At 59.8% G+C, this 23496-nt stretch overlaps 5 protein-coding genes across 12 annotated transcripts in view; all 5 read left to right on the top strand.

The window, feature by feature from the left end:
- FAM102A (family with sequence similarity 102 member A) overlaps positions 1-8782 on the top strand; it is a 38644-nt gene extending 29862 nt beyond the window's left edge. For all 5 annotated transcript variants that reach the window (XM_040606335.1, XM_040606333.1, XM_040606330.1 and 2 more), the window contains exons 8-12: positions 539-643; positions 909-1098; positions 1295-1416; positions 2557-2626; positions 3510-8782. In XM_040606335.1, the coding sequence (XP_040462269.1) occupies positions 539-643; positions 909-1098; positions 1295-1416; positions 2557-2626; positions 3510-3555 (533 nt within the window). In that variant the 3' untranslated portion in view covers positions 3556-8782. The remainder of the gene's footprint in view (positions 1-538; positions 644-908; positions 1099-1294; positions 1417-2556; positions 2627-3509) is intronic.
- Positions 8783-9988: 1206 nt separating this feature from the next.
- Positions 9989-12488, top strand: DPM2 (dolichyl-phosphate mannosyltransferase subunit 2, regulatory). Its single transcript, XM_040607301.1, has 4 exons — positions 9989-10040; positions 10388-10476; positions 11582-11684; positions 11973-12488. The coding sequence occupies exons 1-4, from the start codon at positions 10037-10039 to the stop codon at positions 12029-12031; spliced, it is 255 nt and encodes an 84-aa protein (XP_040463235.1). The 5' UTR covers positions 9989-10036; the 3' UTR covers positions 12032-12488.
- A 94-nt stretch (positions 12489-12582) lies between these two features.
- Positions 12583-16689, top strand: ST6GALNAC4 (ST6 N-acetylgalactosaminide alpha-2,6-sialyltransferase 4). 3 transcript variants are annotated; one of them, XM_040607300.1, is made up of 6 exons: positions 12583-13476; positions 14384-14460; positions 14783-14953; positions 15097-15509; positions 15645-15752; positions 15834-16689. In XM_040607300.1, the coding sequence occupies exons 2-6, from the start codon at positions 14449-14451 to the stop codon at positions 16021-16023; spliced, it is 894 nt and encodes a 297-aa protein (XP_040463234.1). In that variant the 5' UTR covers positions 12583-13476; positions 14384-14448; the 3' UTR covers positions 16024-16689. The 3 variants fall into 3 exon arrangements, with proteins under 3 accessions (XP_040463234.1, XP_040463232.1, XP_040463233.1); XM_040607298.1 differs by lacking the exon at positions 12583-13476 and adding an exon at positions 14080-14142; XM_040607299.1 differs by lacking the exon at positions 12583-13476 and having other exon boundaries at positions 14273-14460.
- Positions 16690-17558: 869 nt separating this feature from the next.
- ST6GALNAC6 (ST6 N-acetylgalactosaminide alpha-2,6-sialyltransferase 6) lies at positions 17559-21799 on the top strand. Of its 2 annotated transcripts, XM_040607200.1 has the most exons (8): positions 17559-17782; positions 18166-18270; positions 18495-18543; positions 19160-19224; positions 19367-19546; positions 19739-20136; positions 20343-20450; positions 20529-21799. In XM_040607200.1, exons 4-8 carry the CDS (start codon positions 19210-19212, stop codon positions 20716-20718), a joined length of 891 nt encoding a protein of 296 aa, XP_040463134.1. In that variant the 5' UTR covers positions 17559-17782; positions 18166-18270; positions 18495-18543; positions 19160-19209; the 3' UTR covers positions 20719-21799. The 2 variants fall into 2 exon arrangements, with proteins under 2 accessions (XP_040463134.1, XP_040463133.1); XM_040607199.1 differs by lacking the exon at positions 18495-18543.
- A 530-nt stretch (positions 21800-22329) lies between these two features.
- AK1 (adenylate kinase 1) overlaps positions 22330-23496 on the top strand; it is a 5220-nt gene continuing 4053 nt past the window's right edge. The window contains exon 1 of the mRNA XM_040607198.1: positions 22330-22453. The gene's annotated coding sequence lies outside the window, so the exon portion shown is untranslated. The remainder of the gene's footprint in view (positions 22454-23496) is intronic.

Raw genomic sequence — 23496 nt, 5'->3', positions numbered from 1 at the left:
TTCTTAAAAAGCTGGCTAATGCATTACACTTGTGCACTTTTGAATAAGCTTCCTGCAAGAGGGACAAGCAGGGGTGATAGCAAAGGAGCAGATGTATCAAATTCAGATATGATTTAAGTGTCATGAGCGCTCTCACAAGTAATAGAAGGGGAAAGGTAGTAACAGGAGAAGCACTCAAATGGAGGTTGTAGTACTTTACTGCCAGTGGCCATTTGATGCTTCCTTGGTCTTAAATGCTTTTAAGTATGGATAGCTTCAGACGCTACTTGTCCTTCTAGATCCTTCAAGCCCCCAGAGATGCTTGTAAATTCAGGTGCTGGATGCTAGAATTAGTGATAAACTTGACAGAGAAGCTCATTATTGTCTTCCCTACTCTCCCGCTGCTTCTAACCTCTGGGCTAGCCTGTACAGCAGGGTTCTGCCAACAGACTTGCCCTTTCCTTAATCTAGTGTCCCATGATCAGCCTTCAGTCCAAGGTGATCAGCAGGAAATGTTTTTGCTTGGTTACAGTGTGAGTGCCCTGTTGTTCTTTGGCAGGTGTCCCAGAAGAACCAGATCAGAACCTGTCCAGCCCAGAGGAAGTCTTCCACTCAGGGCACTCGCGGAACTCCAGCTACGCCAGCCAGCAGTCCAAGATCTCTGGTAACCATTGATCCACACAGCTCTGCTGGCACTGGCCTCATCCTTTTACTTTCCTGCAATGAGCTCTTGTGAGAGTGATGTGTAGCCATGTCTCTCTCCCTCCTCTGTAATATCAGTCTCCTGTTTAGTCTGCTGATGAGCTCGCAGATATATGTCTAAACCTCTGTATATGGGAGCAGAAATGCTAGTCTGAAGCTGTCCTGCCTGTTAACTGTGTTGCCAGGAAGGAGAGAAAATCTGGTTTGTAATCAATCGGTGTTTGCAGGTTACAGCACAGAGCACTCACATTCTTCTAGTATGTCCGACTTGACCCATCGCCGGAATACCTCCACCAGCAGCAGTGCATCCGGAGGGCTGAGCATGACTGTGGAGTGTCCTGAGGGAGAGCGGGATCACAAAGTAGAGAAACCACCCCGCCCCCCAAGACCAGCCCTTCTACTGGATAGACCCTCCCGGTAAGAACTGTAGAGCAAAGCCCCTTCTCTGGGAAGGCGAGACAGAATCCACTCCTTTGTTCTCATGCAGCGGTAGATTGGATTGTAGCTGCTGAGGAGGAGACTATTGCCAAGAGAAGCAGGACATGAAAAGCAGTATATGAAAGTCTGGGTTTTGAAAAGCTGAGTAAGTTTTCCCTTTATTTTCTCTCCCCAGGAGGAAAAAGGATTCAGTGGAGAGTCACCCAACCCGAGTGGATGACACCAGGATCGATGCTGATGATATAGTGGAGAAAATAATGCAGAGTCAGGACTTCACAGATGTCAGCAATACTGAAGGTGAGAGGAGGTGTCTCAAAGTGGATGTCTTAGCTGTTCCTTTAGCAAGGCTGCCAGGCTTTTACAGTCAAGATTTGATCTGCCATGGACTCACTTCCCCTTTTGACAGAAATTTGCTTTCAGTGCTTGCTAGGTGTTTCTGTGGTAGATAAACAAACCATGTGATTTTGAGAGCTGCACATCCATTAGGACATAGTGCTTGCTGCTGTTCTACAGAGGTACAGCAGAGGTTGAACAGTAGCTCAGACATACGGGATGAGAGGGGGAAAAAGTATTTACTCTTCAGTGCAGTGGAAATGAGTTACATCAGCTGTCTGTACTGCTCAAGTGGCCTTCATCTGGGGTCAGCTCAGCTCAAGGGTATTTATTAAAGTAGGAGAGCACAACTGGAGGGGAAGCAGCATGCCTCTGCAAAAAGATGGGAAGAAAGATGGGTCATAGTGTGGTGGTGATCAGGTCTGTATGAAAGCCTAAAAAGGGGGTTTCTCCATTGCAGTCACAGCATCTGTTAAGACAAAACTAATAATATCAATGTATTGGTTTTCATTTTCCAGTTTAGCTTATACATCAGTCTTTTTCATCTAGTTGAGGTTTTCTGATAAGTTTTGAACTTGATCTGAGCTTGTTACTCTTGCTTCTACCATTAATCACCTGAAATCATTGCACACAGCAACACCCTTACCATATGGGTATCTACACCTCACTCAGCATGGGTTAAAACTAGACTGAATATAGCCATTTCTCACCAGCAGAACAGGCTGACTTTCTCCTCCAGTGAGCCTACAAAAGCAGCATGAGTCCCCACTTCTCATCTGTTCAGATGTGTCTAAGCTGACCAAGAAATTGCATCAATAAAATTGCCTTAAAAGCAGCTACTGGTGGAGTATCACTGAATTTCTCTGCATTTACTCTTCCAAAGCTTAATGCTTTGGTTGATTTGTAGGTGAGGGTCCCCTTCAGAGCAATAGAAGGAATTCCCGAGGACGCTATTACTGTAGGGACACCAGAAAGTGTGCACATGCATTCACAGAGATACACTTGTTCCTGTGCTGACTGTTGTGTAATGCTTCTGGGAGGGGAGCACCTGGGAGCCGTTGGTAGTTCTGGGGTTTGATGTTTGTTTTCCTTTTCTATCTGCAGACAGTAACCTGAGGTTGTTTGTGAGCAGAGATGGAACAACTACATTGAGTGGTATTCAGCTGGGAAACAGGTAGGCTTCCTGAAAGTCTGGCAGATGGAGGAGCTCCACAGAGATTAGTTAGCTCTTTGTACTCGGGGAACTTTCACCTTTTGCAGCAGGAGAGATTTCTAAACATCACTGTGCTACATGGTGTCTTTATTCCAGTACTGACACCCCTGGGATCCCTTTGGTGACAGGCTACAGCGGCACTGGGGTAGGAATGCAGTTCTCAGCAGGAGCTTAGAGGGATAATGTAATCCCTCTGAATCCAGGAATCAGGAGTAAGGAGTAAAAGGACAAAATGGTAGAGGTTGTTTCCCGTTTGCTCCTGCGCCCCACCAAAGGCAGGGAGCTTTGCCTCCCGCTGGCCTGCGGCAGAACTGCAGCAGCCCGGCTACTGTCCCTTTGCCCTGCCTCCTCCGTTATTGTCCAGGGCTTGTTCTCTTGCAGAAGACTTCTGAACCAATAAAACTTTTTCTTGCCACGATAGCTCTTAGTACAGTGTCTTGGCTAGTCGCATTTGAGCCTTCATACCACCTTTTGGAAGTTAAAACCAAAAAAGCAATAATGGTACTGCAAAGATGTGTCAAGTTGGTGACAAAACTGGGAGCGCAGCAAAGCCAGGAACAGTGGCTCTTTGTGCAGGATACTCCCTGCTTTCCTCTGTCGTTCAGAAGGAATCATGTCTTAAATGCAGCTCTTTCAAATCCTCTAGTGTTAGTTTGCCACGTAGCTGTCTGTTTTGTATTATGAGTGTTGATTTCTCGCCAGACTGACTCGTTATTTTCACTATTTTGTGTGGGGTGAGAGGGCAGTGTTCGTGAGTGGAGAGCTCCGAGTGAGAACTTGCTTGCTCTAAGTGACTGAGGAAAATAACCTGGCTTTCTCATTATCTTCACCTCTGCCTCTCCAGGGTCTCATCTGGAGTTTACGAGCCAGTGGTGATTGAAACCCACTAAATGTGAAGAACAGGGTAGAGCTGCTGGAAACAGGCCCCCTACCCAGTCCGCTGCCACATGGATGCCAACCTTTACCTCTCTTCATGCAGCATTCCAGAAGGGATTTCTCCATGCCCCTCCCCATACATTTGCACTGCAGAACTACTCCAAGACCACTCCAGATCATGCACTTTCCCTGCGTTGGCACTACCCTTCTCCACTTCCCAGTTCTTCCAGTGCCTGCCTTCCCCCTGTTTCTGATCAGACGCAAGGTGTCTGTTGGGCTTATCCTTAGTCTTAGAGGATGTTGCTCATCTGCATCCCTCGCTCCACCCATTCACTTGCAGCAGAGGACTTCTCAGCTTCTGTCTCCCCAAAACATCGGGTTATACCACTGTGAACTCATCAAACCACTGGGGGAATGGGGAAAATATTCTAACCAAACCGAGAGCTGCTTGTTAGTGAGATGGTCACTTGCAGGATGCTTTATCCCACTGACTCTGCAAGGGAGCATTACCTTCCAAGGCAATGGTTTTATTGAACGAGGTATGCTATGGTGTACGCTTCACTTTCCTACACTCAAATCCCCAAACATCCCCTTCTCATAGGAAATATTTCCCAAAAGTGCATTTCAGAAAACTACCGCAATCCAGATGGGAGTTGATAAATGGTTAAATGCTAATGCTTGTTATACCACTAACTGCATTACACCTTTCCACTGCTGGGCATGGAAGGGCAGTGTTCATCTATTAGCATTAGCAGGAGCACTTTAAGAGGTTCCAGATTTTACCTGGAGGAGGCTTCTACTTGCTGTTTCAGGAGCATAGTCCCTGTTTGCTGGACAGATTCAGCAAATAGTCACTGTTGAAGCTTGGAATACAAAGCTTTTTTTTTTTTTTTTTTTTTTTGGTGCAGGAAGGGAACTGCCCTTCTTGGACTGTGAAAAGAATCTGGTTATCTGATAGTCCTCCCCTGAGCCAGAGCAGGATGCAGTTGACTGCAGTGGTCTCTCTGTTGTGGTAGTGATTAACAATTGCTTCTCTTGGCCTGGGCCAGTAAGGGAATCTGTGTTGGTTGGCCTTTCTTGCCCTGTCAGCAGGGATCTATGCCTGAGCTGATTTCTTCTGGGGCTGGGGAGAAGCCACTGTCTCTGCCTTCAAAGGTAGAATGGGTGTTACCTGCTGCGTTAGCCACAGCAGCAGTTCACTTGCTTCGTGGCAAGCGAACTCTTCTGACAAGGCTTCAAACTGTTTTCTGGTTGATCTTTCAATTGCTCTTCTTTGGGTTTGGTTTCTGCAGTTGTTTGACACTTTAGCTCCTTCTTTTCCTTGCAGTGTGTGGCAGAGATGTCAGTCCCTTTCAGCTCCCACTTACAGATTCTCCTGGCAGCTGAACTGCAAGTGAGGATCTAGGCAGACTCCAGCCGTGGGCCGTCAGCAGGCTGTGCTTGCAGCCCTTCCTGTACAGAGCTCTCAGCCGATAAGCTATTTCTGTGTAGTGCCCTTTCCTCTTTCACTGGTGTACTGTGATGGCACTCGGCGGCCATGCGCTTGGAGCAGTGGCACGCTCCGGGGCCTGGCTGGGAGCATGCCCTGCTCTGACACACGTGTGCACGCACGCACACAGGCACACACTTGTCCCATTCAGCCAAGAAAGACTTGTAACTGATCGCGTTGTTCTTCAAATTCTTAGTTATTGTAAAGCCTTTTTTTAAAGGGGGTGGGGGGGGGAAGATTAATTGTGGTCTCTGTGGCTAGAATGCATGCAGATGAGCTACTGGAAAAGGGAATTTGGCAGAATGAGAAACAAGGAATGAAAGGGCCTTGATTTTTTTTTTTTTTTTTTTTTTTCTCTCCACCCTACTAGCTAAGGGTGGCTGCATGGGGAGGGTGCTAGGCAGTGTGGCAAAGCTATACTGCTGCTTACTCAGTTTTGACAGTTTGTCTCTTTCAGAGGTTTCTTTCTGTATTTGGACCGACCACATATAGGGTATGGATCTTTTTCACCCTTGCCCTTCAAAGGGAATTAAATTTGGATTAGAGTAAGAAGAGGGTACAGACGACGCCACCTTGGTTTGGTTTAATGTAGGGGAAAAGTGTTGGATCTTTTAAGTCTGTCTAGAACAAAAGCTCTTTCACACTTGCTGGTGTTTTTCAGTGGTGATCTCTTCCTCATTCAGTCTGGGTAGGTTTGGCACTCGCTAGCAGGCTGGTGAGCATCCTGCCCAGTTCCTGGGGTGCTGCGTGTCTGCAGGAAGGGGAGAACTGCTTGCTTTTCTCTCTCCCTGGGGCTCTGCCAGAAAGCCAGGCCTGGCCTTACCCTCTGTTCAGGTCAGGGTGAGGGCAGAAGCAGGCTTAGACGGTGGTGGGTGTTCCTGCCCTGGCTGTGCAGAGCTGAGGGTCAGGCTACTCCCCAGCACAGAGCATCTGCGCCCCCCCCCCAGAGGCCAGTGAAGCCCCTCGGGAAATCGGGTCCAACCAGGACTTGAAAGGAGCAAACATAAGCCAGGAAGGAGGCCAAAACCCAGCTCACTGCTGCTGCTCTGCTTCTGTTCCCATGAAAAACAATGGCAGTCACTGTCAGAGCACTTGGGAACCCAGGGCTTTCTTCTGGGCTCCCGTTGGCAAGAGTCGGCTGTTCCAAGGCGCTGGCAGCTCAGCATGTCATGAAACCCACAGTGGGACAGAGGGAGGAGTCTCTTCCCAACGAAGCAAGAGGAGCAGCAGTTGAGCTTTTCAGAAAGCTGGTCTCATCCTCCCAGGCTGGCAGAGGTATAACCTGCTCCATCGCGTAGCTGTGGCCAACCTGGGCATGTCTCTGGCTACTCTTCCAGAGGTTGGGCACATCATTGCTTGTGTTTCTGATAACTGTGTGTCTTAGGATATCTCTTCCTTGTCTCCATGTCGCTGTTGACTCCACAGATCCTGGTCTTTATGTAGCTTTCTAGCTCTTTTACCCCTCGTTTTGAATAAGAAAGCAGCCCTAGTTATTCAGCCTAGTGCAGCACAGCCAGGGCTGGAGCACCCAGAGCAGACCCAGAGGGAGGACGCAGCAGCCTGGTCCTGTTTCTGGATCCCATGTAGAGCTCCTGCTGCATGTCCATCACGAGCGATGCCCAGTGGTCCCTGGCCAGTGGTGGGCATACGAGGCAGTGGTGATGGAAGTGGGATCACTTGTCCCACAGACTCGCTGCCATCCCTTGGGAAGCTGCGTCTCATGAGCACTTTTTTCCTTGTGGCATTGCTGCCATCTGTTCCTTGTCGGATTTTGAGCATTTAAGAAGTGAATCAGTTTCCAGACCCAAACCGCTGGCTAGTTTCCTTTGGGTTTTTGTTTTTCTTTGTCGTGAAGTTTATTGAATTTTTTTTTTTTTATAAACCCAGCAGGCTGGTGTTTTTTTGACTGCATTATTGTTTCATTGATATTTTATTCCTGGGGCCTGAGCGGGGGGACATTCTTCCCCACATTATTTCCCTTCTCAGGGGATTCAGAGGTGGCTTAAACAAGTGAAAGGACCTTATTGGCAAGACTTCGCATCCCCTGGGTCTGTGATGCTGGTGAGCAGGGCTGCTCATGCCTGGCTGACCCTGGAGAGCAGAGCTGGCTCTCTGCTTCAGTCTGGGGGCCGGGTGAAACATGTGGACTCTGCTTTCCCAGTTTCTGGACCTTTAGTTGGTGGAAGCCCACGGCAAAGAGTTGGGAGATTCAGTGTACTTTTTTTTACTTTTTTTTTTTTTAAACAGTATAAACTGAGTGAATGTCCAAAAGAATAGGCTTAGTTTGACTTGGTGAAAGAGATGGATTTCAATTGGAAATTGTGATGGAAAAAGGGGGAGAAGGATGTTCCTCCTCCATTGTCATCTTTTGTGTGGTCGGCACTTTAAATGGGGGCCTTCGTGCTGTCCTGGCCCACGGTGTGGTGGGCAGCAGGCATGTGATCTTCCCCCCCTGCCATTGCCACATCACTTTGCCCCCTGCAGAAAGTGAATAAGCCCTTTTAAATGTTTGCTTCAGTTTTTAGAGGGTTCCGAACCAGACCGAGACCTGAAGAATGCGTATTTCATTCTCATCTTAATAGGAGGGGTTGACTTTTTATTTATTTTGTCGTTGCTGTTTCTTTTTAAACTGGTGGCTGTGCAGCTGGACTCTGCACACGCTGTTGTGAACCTCTGGGAAAACCTCACTCCAGGTACGCTAGAGCACCTAGGTTAAACACCCCTCCTGGCGAGGGGCCCCCCTGCTCCCCTCCTCGCTGCCTTACCCGGGAGCTGCAAATTCACCCCCTGCCCCTCCATCCCCATCCCCTGCCACCCCACCTAGTCTCTAGCTGAATGAGTTCTTGCTCTGGTGACTGAGCCCTGTGGACAAGGCTGGTCCCCAGGGGCAAGTTCCTACAAACACTGCCTGGTCGCATGTGTTTGTCCTTGAAAAGCCACTTCCTTGCTTTAGGGGTCGGGGGGGGGGGGGGGGGGGGGGGCCGTGATGAGCGCAAAATTCCCCCCTGCTTCCCTTCTGAGAGCTGCGTCATCCGTCAGCCCACCCACGCCATCCAAACTTGATGCCCTCCACAGCTCCACGTTGCATCGCCACGTGGAAACCTGGGAAATGGAAAGGAATTTGGATGAAACCTGGGAAATGGAAAGGAATTTGGATGAAGCTTTGAGCGAGGGGTGTGGCTAAGCCTCATAACGCCTCAAACACAAGGAATAACGGTAGAGCCTGTATTTTTGTGGGGGGAGGGAGGGGAAGGGGAGATCATGTTTTATTTTCTTGGAAGTTAATTGAGCTTGGTGATCTTCCGATGAGGCGCGCACTTGATTTATATTGGATATAGAGAGATCGCTGATATTTTTGGAAAGGGAATGGGTCTATGCAAACTTCCAAAATTGCTTGAAAGATAGTTTAACATTTTTTTACTTTGAAATCTAAAGATAAATCTAACTTTTTTCTTAAAGCAGAAGTGCGTTTAGAAAGAGAAGCTACTTCCACTGCTCTATTTTGATGATGATTCTGGAAAGTTTGGGCTGGAGGGAATGACTATTTTTCACCATTTTTATCTTGCTCCTCTAGTTTTTTGGTTTCTTTTTCTAACGGAATGCTGTGCCGTCTTTGATTCAACAGATCGTGTTTGTATTTTCTGTATCTGGTTCCTAACGTAGAGAAATAACAAATATATGAGGAAAATCACTATAATGTCAAATGTTGTTATGGTTTGGGGGAAAACAAAATAAAGGTTTTTGGTACTTCACACTGATTCTTCTTGCTTTGTTTCTTGTTTTAAATGTATTTAGATATCTGCTGAGGAAGCAGAAGGGTGAGACAGGGCCTGCTGGCATGCAGGGCCCTGGAATAGGACTTGGCTTTGTCTTCTAGGATTTCCTTGGCAGGTGGGAGTGGAGATCCCTGCCAGCCCTTCGCTACTGATGAGAGAAGGGCTGGAGAGGGGAGCTGGCAACACAGCACAAGCCCAGGGGAAGCAACAGCCTGCAACCCAGGAGGCAGGTGAGCCGGTCCGAGTCGCTAAGAACGTCTCGTGTTCCCGAACACTGCATCCAAGCCCAGGCTGTGCTTGAAAACAGCCCCATCTGCCCCACTGCAGAAGTGCTGGGCACCCCTGTGTGGGGCTGCCTTGCCAGGATGGCCTGGGGAAGGTGCTGCAGGGCTCCAGGGCATGCCTGCAGCCCCTCACGGCTTGTGCGTGAGGAGGGGCTGCCCCTCTTCCACCACAGGCTGGCGATCCCACTAACGGGGGTTTGAGCCACATTCGGTGCCTGGGTACTGTGCTAGTGATGCATGCAAAGGGTAGAGGGGACCAAGGCCCCCGTGAGAAGGCGGCTTTGCCTTCCCCACCCTCGCTAAGCTGCAGCTGCACATTCCGATCAGCTGCATCCTTGAGTCCCACAGCCCCGGTGCCATGTGTCCCTCGGCTGTTGGGTCAGACTTTCCCATTTCTTCCTGCTGCAGCGGTGGGGGGTGGGAACGGCTGGGTCGCAGGACACGAGTATCTCTGGGGCAGGAGCCGGGCTGCAGCCGCTCGGTCTCCAGGACCGCCCCTGCCCTCGGCACTCGCAGGCGTCAGGCGGGCGATGCTGGCGGGGCAGCCCCGGAGCAGCCCGGCCTCTCCCGACACCGGGCCGCCCCGAGCCCCTCCCCCGGCCGGCGGCGCGAGGCGGAGCTTCGGCGAATTTCATTTATTTCCCAACCAACTTAAGGCGGGGTCTAGCGCGGCCGCCCCGGCTGGGGCTGCTGCTGCCCCGGCTGTCCCCGCGCTGGCCGGGCCTGGCGCTAGGCCACTCCAGGCCGGAGCTGCCTCCGTCGGAGCGGAGCCGCCCCCGGGACTGCGCCTCCATCGTGCCCCGCGCCAGCTGCCCACGCTACCCACAATGCCGCGGGCCCCAGGCCGCCCCCGCTGATTGGCCGCCCGCTGCCGAGGGGAGGGCGGGGCTGACGCGAGGCGCGCTGATTAGGGGCCGCTCCCGGAAGGGCGGTGCTGGCGATCGCCATGGTGAGTGGGGTCGTTGCGGGCCTGGCCCGGCGGTCCCCGGGCCGCTCCGGAGGCGGTAGCCCCTGCTCGGCCCCTTGACGGGGGGGGAGTTTGGGCTGGAGCGCGGCCGAGAACCGGCGCGGGGTCTCGCCGGGGCAGCGTGGGGCCGGCGGCTGTCGGTGCTGCGTGGGCTGGGGCGGCCGTGCTCCGGCAGCGGGGCCCCGCGGTGGGCGCTGTCCGGCGCAGAGGCTCTCCCCTTCCCGCAGCGGTGCGTCCGCCTGACCTGCGGCCGAGTAGGCAGCAGGTGCCCGTGCCCGTCCCCGTGCGGATGCTGCAGCACGCGGACCCCGCGCTCTCTCCCCTTGCAGGCCACAGCAACGGACCAGGTGGTTGGGTTCGGCTTGGTTGCCTTCAGCCTCCTTCTCTTTGTTTACTACACCCTCTGGATCATCGTGCTGGTACGACTCTCCTCTGGCTCTTGTAATCGCAGTCACTCCCTGTCCCTTCACGCTCGGGTGTTAGCCTGGGCTTTGGCTGGGTGCTGATGCACCCCGGTGCCTGAAGGACTCTGCCCTGCCAGCTTCCTGGTTAAAAATTCCAGGGCAGCGCTTCCTCTGCTGGCACAGCCCTTGCCCCTTCTGGGGGCACCTGCCCTGCCCTGGGTGAGACCAGGCTTCATTTGTGCTGCCTGCCTGGCTGCTCTGAGGCAGGCTGTCCCGGGCAGTGTCAGAGTGAGGTTCGAGAGAGCTGAAGCCTGGTGCCTCTGGAGGTGTTCGTATCCATGTTTGCAGTCCCCCAGATTCCTGGTTCTGGTAGGAGATGACTCTTACCAGATCTGGAGCCTGGTAGGGAGGAGAAGAGTTTAGGGAACGCAGAGCTCTGGAAAAGTGATTGTGAGCCTGATAGTTTGCCCAGTTCTGAGGACATCAGCTGGAGTCATTAGCGGTTTTCTTCCTGGAAGGAAACATCTCATGAGCTTTCCAGGTAAAAGAGGCCTGGTTCAGCCTTGGGCTGATGCCTGAATTCCTGGCAGCTTCCCCTCTAGCCTCTCAAGAGTTTTGAATTCCCATCTTGCGTCTGTTTATTCTGCTGCTCAATACATAGTTATGCTGTTGGTAGTGCCACGAGCACGTAGGTGTGCGCACTGCTGTGTAGGAACCCTTACACTGCTCTCTAGTGTCCAAAGCCTCCCACCGGCCTCCGCAGAGGGATCCTGGCAGGATCGCTGTGAAACCGAGCCGGTAGCAGCTGCTCCCCCCTGCAGGCCAGGGAGTCCGGGGATTTGCTGTATTCAGCACCAAGCGTGCGGGCAGCCGTGCCCACCTTGTGACCCCAGGGCTGTGGGACCCCTGTTCTGGCCTCGTGTAGCTGCCTTTCGTCTGCCCGCCCACTGCCGTGCCCCTGCAGCTGTGGGCTGAGCCACGCGCAGGTCTGGGCACCCTTTTTTTAGCTGCCTTCTCACACCTGGAATTTCCATCCTGCTTTCGAAACCACGAGTCTGCAGGTGTCGGGAACTGGCCCTGGTGCTGTGCCCACCTGCTGATGCCGCTCTGTCTCCTGCAGCCCTTCATCGACAGTGACCATGGGATCCACCAGTATTTCTTGCCTAGGGAGTACGCAGTGATCATCCCCATGGTGGCTGGGCTGCTGCTGCTGCTATTTATAGGTGAGTGTTGTTTCTGTTCTAATTAGAAGCTTCTAAATTAGGAAGAGAGAAGAGGGTTGCTAGCGGGTTAACTAACGTGTGACACTTGTGACACTGTGGCTACTGCTGCAGCTTAGCCTGGCACAGGCTCTCGGGGCATGTGTTCATGTGTAACTCTGGCTGTCTGAGCCTCTGGACAGCAGAATTGTTTCTTGCTCACTCTGCTGAGGATCTGTTTCTCACTACAACGTATTGTAAAAGTACCCATAACTAAATGTTTTCTGGCTGAATCTGCTCTCTCTCTGGTAGGTATTTTTATAACCGTTGTGATGTGGAAGAGCAGGAAACCTGCCAAGAAATTGGACTGAAGGCTCAGCGGAGAGATGAGCGAAGGCGCCCACCCTGTGGCATAGTAGCCAGGAAAAGCCTTTGCCTGCAGCACTGGGCAGCCGCCTCCTCCAGAGCGCTCAGCGCCGAGCTGGCTGCGCTCTCCCTCCTTCCGTTCTGCAGAGATGAAGCCTTCTGTAGTTTACAACGTACTGACCAAAGGGAAGCAAAACTGACCTGTGGGGCTCATCGAGAGAGGGACCAGAGCCCTGCTGTGAGGGACCTGTGCTCCTGCTGGGGCTGCCCATACTGGCTGTGCTTCGACCCCTGCTGGCTGCGGGAGCTGTCGGGATCCAGCGGCTGTAACCACCATAGCACCAGTCAAGCCCTGGTCCCTGCCTGCTGCTCAGCCTGCAGGTGATCCTTCCCCTCTGCTCATGCTGTGTCCAGTGATTTATTCCTTCTCGGTTTTTTTTTTTTTAATGTTTACATACGGTTTGTAGTTTTGGTTTTTTTAAATTGGGTTCATATTTTAGAGGAAAGAAATGAGACTGGCTGTGGAAAAGGCAGGTTTGCATTCTCTGTTTGCCTGCTGGAAGGGCTAATCTGAAGAGGGACCCCCATGAGGCCAGGCATGCAGACGATGCTGGGACAGTGCTGCTGCTGCCCTCTGCGTCCCCTCCTGCCGCCATCCAGCCAAGGGGGTGGCGAGGAGATGCCCTGTGTCACAGGGGAGTGTTCAGCTCTGCTGCCAGTGAGTGCAGCCCCCATCCCAGCTGGGTTCCTGCCCCCACTGACAAGGGTCTATGAGCCGCTGGGCTGGGACTGAGTGGGCAGCTGTGGTGACACCCTGTCCTTCCCCTGGAGGCTTTCCTCCCGCTGCTGCCCCACCCTCTGGCCCCCAGGCAGCTCCCCAGGCCACAGCAAGCAGGATCACCCTCGGTAGAGGGCTGCAGGCTCAGCCCTGGCTGGGGGTTTGTTTGTGGCTCTGGCAGAGGCTGCCCCACCGTGCCAGGCTGCCCAGTGGCCCTGCTGGCTTGTTGCTGCGTCCTCCCTGGACGGGGGGAGCAAAATGCAGAAAAATTCAGTTGTGTCTGTGCAGTTCCAGGCATGCCCCCTAGCCCTGGCACTGTCTGCTCCCCCTTGCCCCTGGCCCCAGCCCACAGAGGACAGTGCTGGGACCAGTTTCAAGGTTACTGCTCGTGTTTCTTTGTCAACAGTGAAAGAAAGCAAAGCGTGGTGCCCGGTGCTGGGCAGCTCTGGGGTGTTGTTCCTCGGTGCTCTGCAGCTTGGCCACGGTGTGAGGGGCTGCAGATGATGGGTGGCCCCCTGGGGCCAGTGGACGGGGACCAGGATACCAAGAGGCCCACCTGCCTGCCCTGGCCCCACTGCTGGGCCGTTGTGGGTCATTTTTGTCCCTGGGCTGTTGCCACCACACCAGAGCTTACCGCTGTGCGGGGTGGTTGGGAGACAGTGGCACACAGAGGTGAGAAAGGAGCTTGGGGATGGGGGGCCTTCTAGGGACCCTCAGGCTGGTGGGAAGCTTGAGAGGGCAGAGCAGGAGGTGGAGAGAAAAATGGGTGCTGGGGAGGGTGCCAGGGCATGCAGGATGGGTGCTGGGGCCAGTGGCAGCACAGTTGGTTCCCAGGACATATGGGACGGGTGCCAGGGCACCTGGGAGGGGTGCTTGGTACGGGGAGAAGGGGGGGTGCTGGATTTGGTCCCCGGGCCACAGGGGGTGGATGCCTGGGTGGGTGTTGGGGCACAGGGAGTGGGTTCTGGGGTGGGTCCCTGGGGCACAGAGGGTGGCTGCCGGTGTCGATCCCCGAGGCACAGGGGAGGGGTGCCGGGATCGGTCCCGGGCACAGGGGGCGGCTGCTCGGGGGTGTGGGGGGTGTGAGTGCCGGGGTGGATCTCCGGGGCACCGGGGTAGGCGCCGGCGTCGGTGCTGTGCGCCGGTCCCGGAGCCCCCGGCTCGGTGCTAGGCTGCGGGCGCGTCCTCGGCGAGGCCGTGGCGGGAGGGGGCGGTCCCGGTCCCGGCAGTGCCCGCTCCGCCCCGCCCCGCAGCCCCAGCCCGGTGCCGGGATGCGGGACCTGGCGGCGGCGGCCCTGGGGGCCAGCGAGCGGTGGCGCCGGGGGGGCCACCGGCGCGGTGAGTGGGGCCGGGGGGACCGCCCCTGCCCGGGCCCCGAGCCCTGCCGGGGGGGCGGCACCCACGGCGGGACGGGATGTCCGGGGCGGGAGGGGGGCCGGGGGGAGGTGCCGGCACAAGGCGCGGGGGTACCCTGGGTATTGGGGTGCTGGGGATGGGGGGGCCCCACTGGGGAACCCCACCCCCGGGGTCCCCTCCCCCCGCTCACCCACTGCCGCCGCTGAGCTCGCTCTGTGCGTAGGGTGCGAGCCCCCACCCACGAGGTGACCCCCGGACCCTGCCGGGCGACCCGCCAGTCCCCCAAGGATGAGGATGCTGGTGAGTACCCACGAGGCGGGGGGCACGGGCGGGGTGAGGGGCCAGCGGGATCCCGGCATCATCGGGGGGGCCGCTCACCCAAAGAGCGAGGCAGGGGGACTGCGAGGCTGGCAGCTGCCGGTCCCCGCGGGCAGCACGGAGCCCCGGCCTGGGGAGCGGGGCCGCATGCGCCGGGGCCACATGGCTGGCTGCGGCGGGGAGCGAGGCACCGGCACCCAGCGCCCTGTGCCCCAGCGCCCTGCACCCACGCCCTCGTGCTGCGTGGCACCACGGGACCAGGCACATGGCCAGGCCTGGGGAAACCTCCCTGCTCTGCTTCCAGGTCCGACTCTTCCTCACGCTGGTGTGCGTGGCGGTGGTCACCGTGCTGTACGTCCTGTTGTGCTCCCACGCCTGCCTGCGACCCTGCTGCTGGGCCCCGGCGGCACGGAGCAGCCCCGGGGCACCCACTGTCCTCAGCTTCCAGGGGTACAGGCGCGTCCCCGATGGGAAGGTGCGTGGGGATGGTGAGGCAGCTCGACCCACCCGTGCCTCAGTTTCCCCTTCCTTAGGGAAGGGCAGGTGGGGCTGCAGTGTGTCCGGCTGCTGCAGGAGGCAAGCGGGGGGCCCGATGGCTGACGCTGCATCTCCCCACAGCCACTGGAGCGAGCGCTGTGCCGCCGCTGCGCTGTTGTCTCCAGCTCGGGGCAGATGCTGGGCTCACGCCTGGGACAGGCCATCGATGGGCAGGAGTGTGTCCTGCGCATGAACCATGCCCCCACCGCTGGCTACGAGGAGGACGTGGGGGCACGGAGCACCGTCCGGGTGGTGTCACACACCAGTGTCCCACTGCTGCTGAGGAACCAGCCCTACTTCTTCCAGCAGTCCCAGGAGACCCTCTACATCATCTGGGGGCCAGCGAAGAAGATGAACCGGGAGAAGGTGGGCTCGACCTACCAGGCGCTGCTGAAGGTGATGGAGATGTACCCCAGCCTGCAGATCTATACCCTGACCGAGGAGAAGATGACATATTGCGACGAAGTCTTCCAGAACGAGACAGGGAAGAACAGGTACCACCAGCTCTCAAGGAGCCTCCGTCAGCTCCCCCCCCCACTGTAGCATCACCCCCGCTGTCACACACCCATAGCCCAGCTGGGCTGGCAGCACGGTGCCACCTGCTCCAGTGTGGCCACGGTGCTTTGCAGGATGAAGTCCGGCTCCTTCCTGAGCACAGGCTGGTTCACCATGATCCTGGCCATGGAGCTGTGTGAGCAGATCTGCGTCTTCGGCATGGTCAGCGACAGCTACTGCAAGTGCGTGGGGGGCGGTGGGGATGGGCAGGGGGTGGTCTGCTGTCCCACGACCCCCACACCCACCCTATCCCCTCCCACCAGGGAGAAGAACCACTCGAGCGTGCCCTACCACTACTTCGAGAAGGGCAGGCTGGACGAGTGCAGGATGTATCTGGTGCATGAGAGAGCCCGGCGCGCTGGGCACCGCTTCATCACCGAGAAAACCATCTTCTCCCGCTGGGCCAAGAGGAGGAACATCATCTTCACCCACCCATCCTGGGCAGATGGGTAGGGCACCAACCACGGGGTGAGGCAGCAGAGACTCTGGCGGCAGCGTGGCTCTTGTCCTGCAGCGATGTGCTGATGTGTCTCGGCTCTGCTGGTGCCGCCGTTGAAAGCCTTTTGCCAAGCCCTGGAGGGGGGATTCTATCTTCACAGCAGCAGGGCCCGGTTCCCCCAGCCGGTGGGTGCTGGGACTCCCCCACATCAGTGCATGGGGAGCTTGCACAAGGACCCACGGAACCCCATTGGCTCCAAGCACCTGCCCAGATGGACCCAAGATAACCATGAAGGTCTTCTGCCTGCTCCACTGGGATGAATATTTAATGCAGGATTAAACATTGATGCTGCTGGGTTCCAGCGCAACACAGGGCTGGAGAGTCGGCCCTGCCAGGGCCAGGAGCTGGTGCCCCTCCCAGGGGTGAAGCTCCACTGCAGTCCTTGTCCCACTTGTGCCCCGAGACCCAGCGCTGGGCATGTGGTGCAGGGAGATGGGTCTGGGTCCCCCATCCTGCTGCCTTCTGCTGCTCTATGCCTGGGCAGGTCCCTTCGGGCCCCTGTATCCCCCCAGCTGGGAAGCCCTGGGGCCACGTGCACCCTGGGGGCTCTGAGTTGCCTTGTCACAAGTGCCCTTGGATTCAGACCAAAGCAAACACGGCCATTAAAAGTGTTTTTAACTTGGTGATGTGCCGTGCTGTGCCCCTTGCAGCTATGGGACATGGAGACAGGACAGCAGCTGGTCACAGGGCTGCTGGTGTGCTACTGCCCTGCCAGGCTATAAATAGGAGGAGGAGGTGATGGGGGGGTAAAGCTGAACCCGAGCGTGGAAGACAGTGCCAAAAGCTGGGAGTCAGGATTTGGGAACCAGCAGCTGCGTCTCCACAGGAGAAGTGCTGGCCTGGCATGGATTTTGTGCTGGGTGTGGGGTAGTCCCGGGTCTCACAGGGCTCAGCTCTGCTGGGCCACGGGCAGGATGGCTGCCAGCTCCCACGCACTGCGCAGAGCTGCCACAACGGCTCTTGGAACCTGTTACAGATGCCACATGTCTGAGGGGGCCTCGGGGTGTCTGGAGGGGCAGAGGGAGCCACGTTTGCTCCCACTTCAGCTGAGGCCCAGCGCTGGGTCAAGTGAGGAAGAGCAGTCGGTGACCTGGGGACGCTGCCGGGAACAGGACACGCTCCGGCTGGCGAGTGGGTGCAGGGGAGCCCTGGAGCCCCTCGCCTGGTGCTGCCGCAGCCCCGCACAGGGCACAGCGCGGCCGGGCTCGGACAGCCGCCCGCCGGGGGGGCGCTCCCTGCCCACCGCGGAGCCCGCTCCGTGCCCCGGGCAGCCCCCGAGAGGGGCCCTGGGCTGCCCGGGCAGCGTGGGGGAGGCCGCGGCATCCCAGCAATGTGGCCCTGCGCCCGGCCGCGGCTCAGGCACCACGTGCAGCTCTGCTCCCCCCCCTCCCCCCCCCGCCCCGGTGCCCGCCCTGGTACCCGCCCCGGTGACCTCGGGGTGGGACGTGCCAGGCCGCAGGGGCGGGGGCAGCCCCGGTCTGCTCCGTCGGGGCCCGGGGCTGGGAGGGCGGCGCTAGGACCCGGTGGCGCTCCCCGGCCCCCTCACCGGACGGGCGGCGCTAGGACCCCGCGGCGCTCCCCGGCCCCGAGCGGCGCGCGGCTCCCTGGGCTCCGTGCGCGCGCGGCGGCGGCCCCGGGCCGGGCGGCGGCGGCGGCAGCAGCAGGAGCGGCGGCAGCATCGCGGCGCAGTGCGGAGCGGAGCTCAGCCGAGCGGTCGGTGCACCCGGCGTGTCCTCTCCCGGGGGACGTTCAGCCGGTGCAGGGGGCGGAACGGCGCTGCGGGGGCGGAGGGGCGGCCCCCGCCCCGCGGCTCCGGTGCATGGGGAGGGGGGTGGGGGTTCGGTTCCTCCGCACCTGGAGGCGGCCGTGGCCCGGCCTGCCCGGTGTCTGCGGAGCGGGGCCGTGCGGCCCGGGAGCGGGGGCGTTGCGTGCGGGGGGGCTCGCACGTAGGAGCGGGGGCAGGTGTGCACCGGGGGGCTGGGGCAGCTGTTACCTCCCCGGGCTGCGGGAGGGTTTGCCAACGGGGCCGGAGTGCGGCGGGATGCGCACCCCGGGGCGCGGGGGGGAGCGGGTCCGGACCAGCCCTTCCCTGGCAGAGCCGCGATGTGACCCCGGGGCCCCGCCATGGCCGCGCCCGCCGGAGGGGCCCGGCGGCCCCCGCAGCGCAGGAGGAGATGACGCCGCCCCGCCGCCCGCCGCAGGTGAGCGCCCGCGCCGGGGGCAGCCGGAGCCGGTGTCCGGTGCTGCCCCCGCTGTGTCCCGCCGGGCCTCGCGGCACGGCAGGCTGGCACCGGCCCGGGCAGCAGCGTCGGGGCCCCCCCGGGGGCCGCACCCCGCCTGCCGCGTGATTTTCCATCCCTGCCCCCCCCGGGCGATCAGTAAAGAGGCTCCGATTTCTCGTTTAATTCCCGATCGCTCCGAGCAGTCCGGGAGCGGCCGTGAGTCACTAATGAGGACTCCAACAAATAAATTGGGTCAGTCCATTGCTGCGAGCCCGGGCGAGTGGGGTGGGAGCGGGTCCTCCCGCCGGGGGGGAGCGCCCAGGGTGCCCCCCGCATGCCTCGGGCCCGGGCTTGGGGGGACCGCCGGCTCCGGCTGGACAGGAGCCCATGGGTGAGCTGAGTGAGGCCAGTCTCAGCTCCTTGCGCTACCTCCCCCCCCCCCCCGGTCCGAGCCTCCGCCGTGGCTGTTTTAATGGGATTTGGCTGCACGAGCAGCAGGTTTACCCTCCCTGACCCTGCAGGGCTGAGCAGCTTCAGCCCTGCCGGCGGGGGATAATCCTTCCCTGGAGCTCGGCCCGACACCGGGATCTCCCCGGCACGAGGTGTGCCTGGGTCCCGCTCCCTGCACAGCAGAGCCTGCCCGGCCATTGCCCGCAGCGTGCCCCTTGCCCACACGGCACCAGGCACCCATCCTCCCCTCAAACGGGGGCCGGGGAGCCGGCTGGGTGCCCGCCCTGTGGGGCCCTGCTTGCTCCAGCACAGCGAGCCAGGCTGTCCCGTATCCCGTCCCGTATCCCATCCCATATCCCCGCTGCTCCAGGGATGGGAGCTGAGCACGGGCGGGTGGCGGTGACCATGTGCCTTGCAGGTGTCCACGGGACGCCGGCGATCGCTGTGCGCTGAGGCCAGCACAAAGACATGAGCGGCAGCACGGTGAGTGCCGGGGCATCGCCCCTGGGACAGTGGGCATCTCCCTGGGGCACGGGCATCCTGCTGGAGCTGCTGTGGGGAGCAGGGCTGGATGCTGATGCCTGCAGGGTCGGGGCAGCAACTGACACTCTCTCCCAACACGCAGAGCCAGCGCGCCGCCGCCCTGGGGGTCCTCTTTGCCCTGATCATGTTGCTGATCATCTACAGCTCGGGTAGCGGGAGCGAGGTCTTCCCCTACAGCCACCTGCGGGGCAGAGCCCGCCGGCCCCCCGACCTCAAGAAGTGGGGGGTGAAAAGTGGGTACCTGCCCGTCTGCGGGAACAAGGTACGAGCTGGGTGGCAGGGCCCGGCCAGGGCAGCAGGCGCAGGGTCTGGCCGTTTGCTTGACATCCTCTCCAGTGGGATGGTGGCTCTGCAGGGGACAGCAATGTCTTGTCCCCTGTCTCAGCTCCATCTTTCCCTGCTGGGTCATGGTGACACCAAAAGTCACCTGCTCACGGTGGCTTGTCATCACCAGACCCTGACTGCCCGCTGCCACCAGTGCGTCATTGTCACCAGCTCCAGCCACCTCCTGGGCACCCGCCTGGGCTCGGCCATCGATGGGGCTGAGTGCACCATCCGCATGAATGACGCTCCCACCACTGGCTACGAGGCTGACGTGGGCAACAAGACCAGCTTCCGTGTGGTAGCCCACTCCAGCCTGTACCGCGTCCTCAAACGGCCCCAGGAGTTCGTCAACAAGACCCCGGAGACCATCTTCATCTTCTGGGGGCCACCTGCCAAGATGCAAAAGAGCCTCCTGAAAATCATCCAGCGCGTCAGTACCTCTTTCCCCAACATGACAGCCTACGTCGTCTCCCCCAGCCGCATGAAGCAGTTTGATGACCTGTTTCGGGGGGAGACAGGGAAGGACAGGTACCCCAGAGCCATCTTCAGCACCGTGTCCCTCCTTTTTCCAGGTCCCTGGGACAGAGCTGGCTCTTGGGGCTGCGCCATGGGAGGGGCTGCAGCACGGGGCTGGAGGTCCCTGGGGCAGGTTGGGGACCCTGGGGGGACGTCTGTCATCCACATCACCTTGTCCCCATCTCCCCCCCACCCCTCGCCTCATTTTCCCTTCCCAGGGAGAAGTCACGCTCGTGGCTCAGCACCGGCTGGTTCACCATGGTGATCGCGGTAGAGCTGTGTGATGCCGTCCACGTCTATGGCATGGTGCCACCCAACTACTGTGGGTAAGCAAACCCTCAAGTCCCCACCCTGGCTCCCTGACCCCACCGTGGGGCCCACCCCATGCTTCCCCCCCCCCCCAGCCGCCGTCCCCCGCCGCGCCACCTGCCCTACCACTACTACGAGCCGAAGGGCCCCGACGAGTGCACCACCTACATCCACAACGAGCGGAGCCGCAAGGGCAACCACCACCGCTTCATCACCGAGAAGCGGGTCTTCGCCAGCTGGGCTGGCCTCTACAACATCACCTTCTCCCACCCCACCTGGCCCTAGGGGCTGCCCCCCCCAGCTGGGCAGACCCCTGGGGCTGGGATGGATGGGGGTTCCCCTGCATCCCCCGGGAGTGGGGAGCAGCAGGAGCCAGGTGCCGGGGGGCCACCAGGTGCCTCCCACAGGACCACCGCCATTGCACATGGTGGCTCCTCATGCCTGGGATGTGTTTGGTTTTGAGCTGGTTTTGGGGGGGGGGCAGGTGGGAAGTGCAGGGTTTGGGGCATCCCCCCCCTCCATGGGTAGGAGGCATGGGGGTGAGATCCTGCCTATCCTGGTTTGGGCACGTTGCACCCCCTGCGGGTGCATGGTGGGGGGCCAGGTCCCCTGGGCTTGATTTGGGGTTGCATCACTTTTGGGGTCACCACAGAGACTCCCCCAAGCCTCTGGGTGGGGGGACCTCTCCTGGGGCTCAGCTCCCCTCTGCCATACCCAGCACCCTGATCCTGGTCCGCAGCCATCCTTCCCTCAACAAAGCCCTGCGGTTCTTGGTGGGACCCAGCGGGGTGACACTGCCACCCATCAGTGCCCCAGCACCCCAAAACCACTCGTCCCCTCCCAGCACCGCTGCGCCCCACACCCACACTGCCAAAACCTTTTCTAACCAAGTGATGGGATTGGGGGGGGGGGGGGGGAGGTTTTTTTGTGTTTTTCCTCTCCACTTCTGGTCCTGGGGTTTGTATTTGGGTTTCCCAGCTGAAGGGGGAGCGGGGCTGCTCGTTGTGGTAACAAAGGGGAAGGGGCCAGCAGCAGCCTGTGGCTGGGTCCTCATAATTCATTCACCGCTTATAAACTATTCAGAAGTGGGCCCGTAGCGGAGGGGGTGGCAGTGCCCCTTGGCACCCTGCGGCTGCGGGGAGTGTTTCATTATTAATTTCTCAGCAGTGGAGAAGGGGGTTTGGGGAAAAGAGCTACATGCGGCGTGTTTGGGTGCTGAGCCGTGGCTGGGCTCCGTGCCTCAGTTTCCCGCCGGCTCAGCCCGTCCCCGTCGCAGCTGGGGCTCTGGGGGGCTCGGTGCCGGGGGGCGCCCGTGTTTTGTAATGGTTTGTACAGGAATAAATATTGCTGCGGTCTGTTGCCTTGGGCCCTGGCTGCGGGCTGGGTTTTGGGGGCTGGGCAGTGGGTGCCATCGCGGGGGGGCGGGGGGGCGCTCGGGAGGGGGGGGGGGCAGGGGACCGGTGCGTCCCGCGGGCCCTGTGCCCGGCAGCCGCTGACCCCAGCCGCGGGCCGCCCCCCCCCGGTGCCTGCCCTGGGGCGGGGGACAGCTGAGGCTGCCCCAGCTCGTGTCCCCCGCACCGGCTGCCCGGGGGTCGGAGTCTCTGCAGCCACAGAGGGGGAGGGAGGCGGGTACGGCCGCTGCACCCCCGAGGTGGGGACAGGGGGGACGGGGTGGGGACAGCTCCGAGGGGCTGCGGAGAGTGGCTCGGGACCCCAGACCCGGCCGGTTGGGGGCTCCCCCCGCACATGGGGAAACTGAGGCACGGGGGTCGGGGGGCGCTCCGCACCCCTCGGCCGCGCAGGGGTTAACCGCACCCAGCCGGGCGGGCGCTGGGAGGGCCGGTGATGCTGCGGGGGACGGTCCCCCGGCCCCGCGCTGCCCGTCCCTGCCCGCCGCTGCCCGTCCCTGCCCGCCGGGCCCCGCTCCCGGCATGCACCGCGGCGCCAGCGATCTATATATAGCGGTAAAAATAGCGGGTGGGCCAGGAGGGGCTGCCCGCGCCGCCGGCCGCGCACAGAGGTCAGTGTCCCCCCGCACCGGGGTCCCGCTGCCGTCCCCGGCCCGGCCCGGGGCACTGCGGCACCGGCGGGGGGGGCTCACGGGGGGGCCCGCGCTGCCTGAGCGACCCCCGCCCCCGGCGGGGCGGGCGGCACCGGCAGGGAACGGCGGGGGGCTGCGGGGGGGCGCTGCCGGGGATGCCGGGGGGCTTGCACGGGGTGCCGGAGTGGTTGCGTGGGTGCTGGAGGCGTTGGTGCTGAGGCACTTGCATGGGTGCTGGAAGCATCGTAGGGGGTGCTGGAGCCATTGTGTGGGCACTGGGGAGCTTGCAGGGGGTGCTGGGGGTCTTTTAGGGGTGTTGGAGCCATTACGTGGTGCTGGGGGGCTTGCATGGGATGATGGGGATCTTTCAGGGGTGCTGGAGCCATTGCATGGGTGCTGGAGCCATTCTATGGGTGCTGGAGCCATTGCATGGGTGCTGAAGCCATTGCGTGGGTGCTGAAGCCGTTGCGTGGGTGCTGAAGCCGTTGTGTGGGTGCTGGGGGGGGTTGCAGGGGGTGCTGGGGGGTTGCAGGGGTGCTGGAGCAGCCCAGTCCTGGGCCTGGGGTCCCAGCAGGGAGCTGGATGCCGATGGGATGGGTGGGGAGGAGGTGGGTTGGAGCTGGCAGTGGGGTGCGATGGGAGCACCCTGGGGTGCATCCCGCAGTGGCTGTTGTTGGGAGGTCCTGGGCCACACTGTCCCCAGCTCCGAGCCACAGGCCCCTCTGGCCAGCACCCCCGCCCCATCTCCTTGGGACCAGGCACCTCCACGTCACCCTCACCCTGCACCCACGGGCCCAGCGCCGCGTCAGGCCCTGAGCACCCACTGAGGGCTAGGGCTGCCCCCAGCCCCCCAACCCCACCAAGGTTGGTGCCAGAGGCCCTGGGGCTCAGCACCCCCCACAGTTGGGGGCCCCGGGGGTCCTGCACCCTCCCAGCCCCCACGGGGGCCACCGCAGGGCTCTGGCCCTGCAGCGCAGGTGGGACGTGACCTGGTGCCGCTTTCAGCCCGGCCATTCTTAGCT

The sequence above is a fragment of the Falco naumanni genome, chromosome 9, assembly GCF_017639655.2.
Source record: "Falco naumanni isolate bFalNau1 chromosome 9, bFalNau1.pat, whole genome shotgun sequence".
Taxonomy (NCBI): Eukaryota; Metazoa; Chordata; class Aves; order Falconiformes; family Falconidae; genus Falco; species Falco naumanni.
Note: the sequence above shows the minus strand (reverse complement) of the source record. Positions and strands in the feature narration are given on the sequence as shown.